Raw genomic sequence first — 3,565 nt, forward strand, 5'->3', positions numbered from 1 at the left:
TGGTGGACTAACCACTATAAAATCGTTATTTTCTAGAGAAACGGAAAAAACAAAGGTTCCAAACCTCTTTAACATTTATCATATGCTAGTGAAAGATGCAATTATGCATTAAAACAGTATTTTCATATTTTTGAATATTTCTCAAAATATGTGGGTTAACCCCTACGATAATACTGATTTTTCTGTAAACGCTCTAAATATGAACCATTAGATTTCTAGGGTTCTATTATAAATTAAAAAGAATTATTTATTTTTTACTTAGAAATTCATAACATTTTCATTATTTTTTTTTAGAAAATACTTGGTTTCAATTATATATTATGCTTAAAAAATTAGTTCAATAACATTATAAAATTAGTATATATTTTTATTTAGTTTTATTAAGTAATTTATTCATTTTTAGATCATAATAAGACAATATCTATCTTCTGTTATATTATGATGATAAAAAACCAAAAATGTCTATTTGAGAGAATTAGCCAAGTTCAAATCCTTTTGGTTTTTGTCACAAAAATAGATCTCAAAAACTAAAATGACCAAAATAACGTTTTTTATTTTGAAAATTTTAAATTTTAAATTTTTTTTTTTTGAAATTTGAAATCCTATCCCTTAAACCCCACTCCTCAACTCTAAACCCTAAATCCTGAACTCTAAACCCTAAACTCTAAACCCTAAACCCCACTCCTTAACTCTAAACCATAATATCTAGATTAATTAACCCTAATAGTATAAGTGTATATTTACTTCTTTTGATAAAACATTTAAATTTATTTTGGTCATTTTTGTTTTTAAAGTCTATATTTGTGATAAAAAAAATTTTAGATCTATTTTATGGAATTACTCTTTAAACTTTCGTAGGTCTAATATCAATTTTTTGAAGAATAAATTTATCATTTTTTGAAGCATTGATAGATTTCGTTAAGTACTTCGATTTTGAAACAGCGTCAATGTTAAGAGATGTTTAAAACTAATAATAAAAAGAACTACAAGTAGAGAAATATTAAGAGATTGGAATCAAATTATAACAATTGCATTTAAAAGACAAAAAGACAAACAAACAAAGACAACCACGATACTACTCCGATGCAGCGCTACATACTACCTGATCGCGTTTGATCCCATTTATCCTAAGGAAATCTGATCTCGTCATCGCTCGAAAATCATGTCTGCCTGCAAAAAAAAGAAAACGATCAATGGAAAATATGGAATCAGTGAAAGAAGAAGTCACATCCCTAAACTCATGTAGCATTTGAAGTGTTTTCTGCCTAAGAATCTCAAATTGGTTATATGCCCTCACCTGTAGAGAGAATAAAATGTGAAAAATCAAAAAAATAAGAATAGATTGCAGATTCAAGCTCAAGAAATAAGATTAAAAATGAAAACACTAAGTTTCTCAACTAATGAGTAAGCCACATAATGAATCAAAAATTGCTAAATAATTCCATCAAACAAAGGTTTTAGTTTACATTTTACCTTTGCCATCAGCTATAAAATGAAGAGAAAAAATGTACGTCATTTCTTGATTAGTAAGAGATAAGGTGTGTTCAATCAGTCATATTTGAGAAATAGATGAGATTAAGAATTAAAATCCCTCAGTTCCTGAACTAGTTAGTAAGCCACATAATCAATCAACAAACACTACGAATAATCAAATCTCAAAAGATAGACCAACAAAAGGAAAAGCTATTGCAGATTCGTTCTAAAGAGAGCAAGCTAGAAAAAAAATCACACTCTAATTGAAAAATGCTTAAGTTGAGTTATTTTAACAACTCATGAACAATTTTATAAATAAAACAGAGGAACCAAAGAATAAATACCATCATTAAACTTAGCTAGGACTTGATTAAAAAGTACTAGTATGTTACTACTTTTCGTATATATTTTCAAAGGACACAACATTGTTTTTTATAACTGATCGTGTATCACAACTTGCCATCTAGAAATCAAACTTATTCAGAAATAGGAACAAGAAAATGGAAAACATAAACACGCACGAGAGGGCGAGTATCAATCTCTGACTCAATTCAAAATCATTAATACTAGAGAACTTGAATCTGAAAAGTAAACCGAAATGCTCAAAAACGTAAGGATAGAATTGAGAAAAATACCTGAACCGGCCAGACAACACTAAACAAGAGGGTGATCATCCCCAACACTAAAACCGAACCGGACCGAGTAAAATTTGCACTGAACCGAGCAAAGAGTTAAAAATTCTCTAGTGGTTAACCTTAACCGAGGAACAAAAGTTGATTTGATCCGGCCCATGGCATCGTAGCCCAACAGTAAAATCCCAAGATAAATGAACCTTCACATGTGGTGGGTCATGGGTGATAGACTGATCGATAGGTTAACGCAAGAAGATCATCATCAACGTCATGGACTCCTCATCATCATCACAAGGTGAGATCTCAGATCTTTACGATGTGTACACTGCTTCAAACGTTTCTCTCTTTCTGTTATTTGGACTTTTAGTTTTGGATGAATATCATATAATTTCTTTGTGCGATTTTGAATTTTTTTTTCCTAGGGCTTCCAGTGGCTGGGAGGGTTAAAGAGTACTACCGTTATCCAGCCTTAGAAGCTTTTCACAAAGGATGTGTCCGCCGTTATTTTGCGGACGCGCGTATGGTGGATGATCCGTCGACGGATTCTATCGTGTCGTGGAGCCAAGACGGTTCGAGTTTCATCTTTTGGGATCAGGACAAGTTTTGCAGCGATGTTCTTCCCAAGTTTGGGCTTAGCACGTCTCCAACTTTCTTTGGTCGCCTTAAAAACATCTATGTAAGTAACTTACTTTTGTTTTGTTGAGGCCTTCTGGTTAACTTCTTAATGTTTTTGGTTTGGATCTTTATTTCCCATTGTTCCTTGTGTTGTAGCGTTTTCGTAAGGTTGAGGTGTCTGAGCACTGCGAATACGCACACGATTACTTTGTGAGAGGCAAACCTGAGCTTACGGTGGAGATTGAGAGGCAGTTCAAGGAAAGGGGTGCTCCGATTAAGCTTGCAAAACTCTTTCGGTTTGTTGAATGCCTTGGGAGCATCGAGAAATGCATTGATATATATTGCAGAAGGTGAGCTATTTGGTGGCTCAGGAGCGATAAAGAGTTCACTTATCTGGTGACAAAGGAGACATTAGCTCATAAAGGAGAGCTCTTGCCTTACACCAATATATCTTCAGCTTTTGGCAGCAATGGCTACATTGTTTCACTTAATTAGCAGCGATGATGTTATTCCTTCCTATGGCCAAAGCTTTGTAGGTAAAACACGTGTGTGTACAGATTATAAATATGGAAAGCATAAACTCTTTCATGGAAACATACACCTAAAGTTGTTAATGACTGGACAGATGGCGAGACAGAAACCAATAAACAAGAGTTTGCTCTCAAACTAGCGAGGGTTATTCACTAATCTTCTAAAAGTTAATGAAATATCCTTATATGTTTTGATAATAATTTTTTTCTTTTTTAACAACTATGTTTATCTATATTATTATTTGAGAGGTGAATTTTGGTTATTTATCATTTTTTTAATTTTTTAGTGAATTTGTTTACTTGTCATATTTTCTA

The 3,565-nt window shown here is 32.5% G+C and overlaps 1 protein-coding gene across 1 annotated transcript; it reads left to right on the forward strand.

The window, feature by feature from the left end:
- The first annotated feature begins 2,351 nt into the window (after window positions 1–2,351).
- Window positions 2,352–3,364, forward strand: LOC106321511 (heat stress transcription factor A-4a-like). The gene is made up of 3 exons (XM_013759773.1): window positions 2,352–2,400; window positions 2,528–2,781; window positions 2,877–3,364. Exons 1-3 carry the CDS (start codon window positions 2,376–2,378, stop codon window positions 3,072–3,074), a joined length of 477 nt encoding a protein of 158 aa, XP_013615227.1. The 5' UTR covers window positions 2,352–2,375; the 3' UTR covers window positions 3,075–3,364.
- The last annotated feature ends 201 nt before the right edge of the window (window positions 3,365–3,565 follow it).

Source organism: Brassica oleracea, unplaced genomic scaffold (assembly GCF_000695525.1).
Source record: "Brassica oleracea var. oleracea cultivar TO1000 unplaced genomic scaffold, BOL UnpScaffold01835, whole genome shotgun sequence".
Classification (NCBI taxonomy): domain Eukaryota; kingdom Viridiplantae; phylum Streptophyta; class Magnoliopsida; order Brassicales; family Brassicaceae; genus Brassica; species Brassica oleracea.

Excerpts from the sequence above, each read along its gene's own strand:
- LOC106321511 (XM_013759773.1), top strand. The coding sequence starts at position 2,376 with ATGGACTCCTCATCATCATCACAAG. Across the intron at positions 2,401-2,527 it reads CTCCTCATCATCATCACAAG|GGCTTCCAGTGGCTGGGAGG; the intron begins GTGAGATCTCAG and ends TTTTTTTCCTAG. Across the intron at positions 2,782-2,876 it reads GTCGCCTTAAAAACATCTAT|CGTTTTCGTAAGGTTGAGGT; the intron begins GTAAGTAACTTA and ends CTTGTGTTGTAG.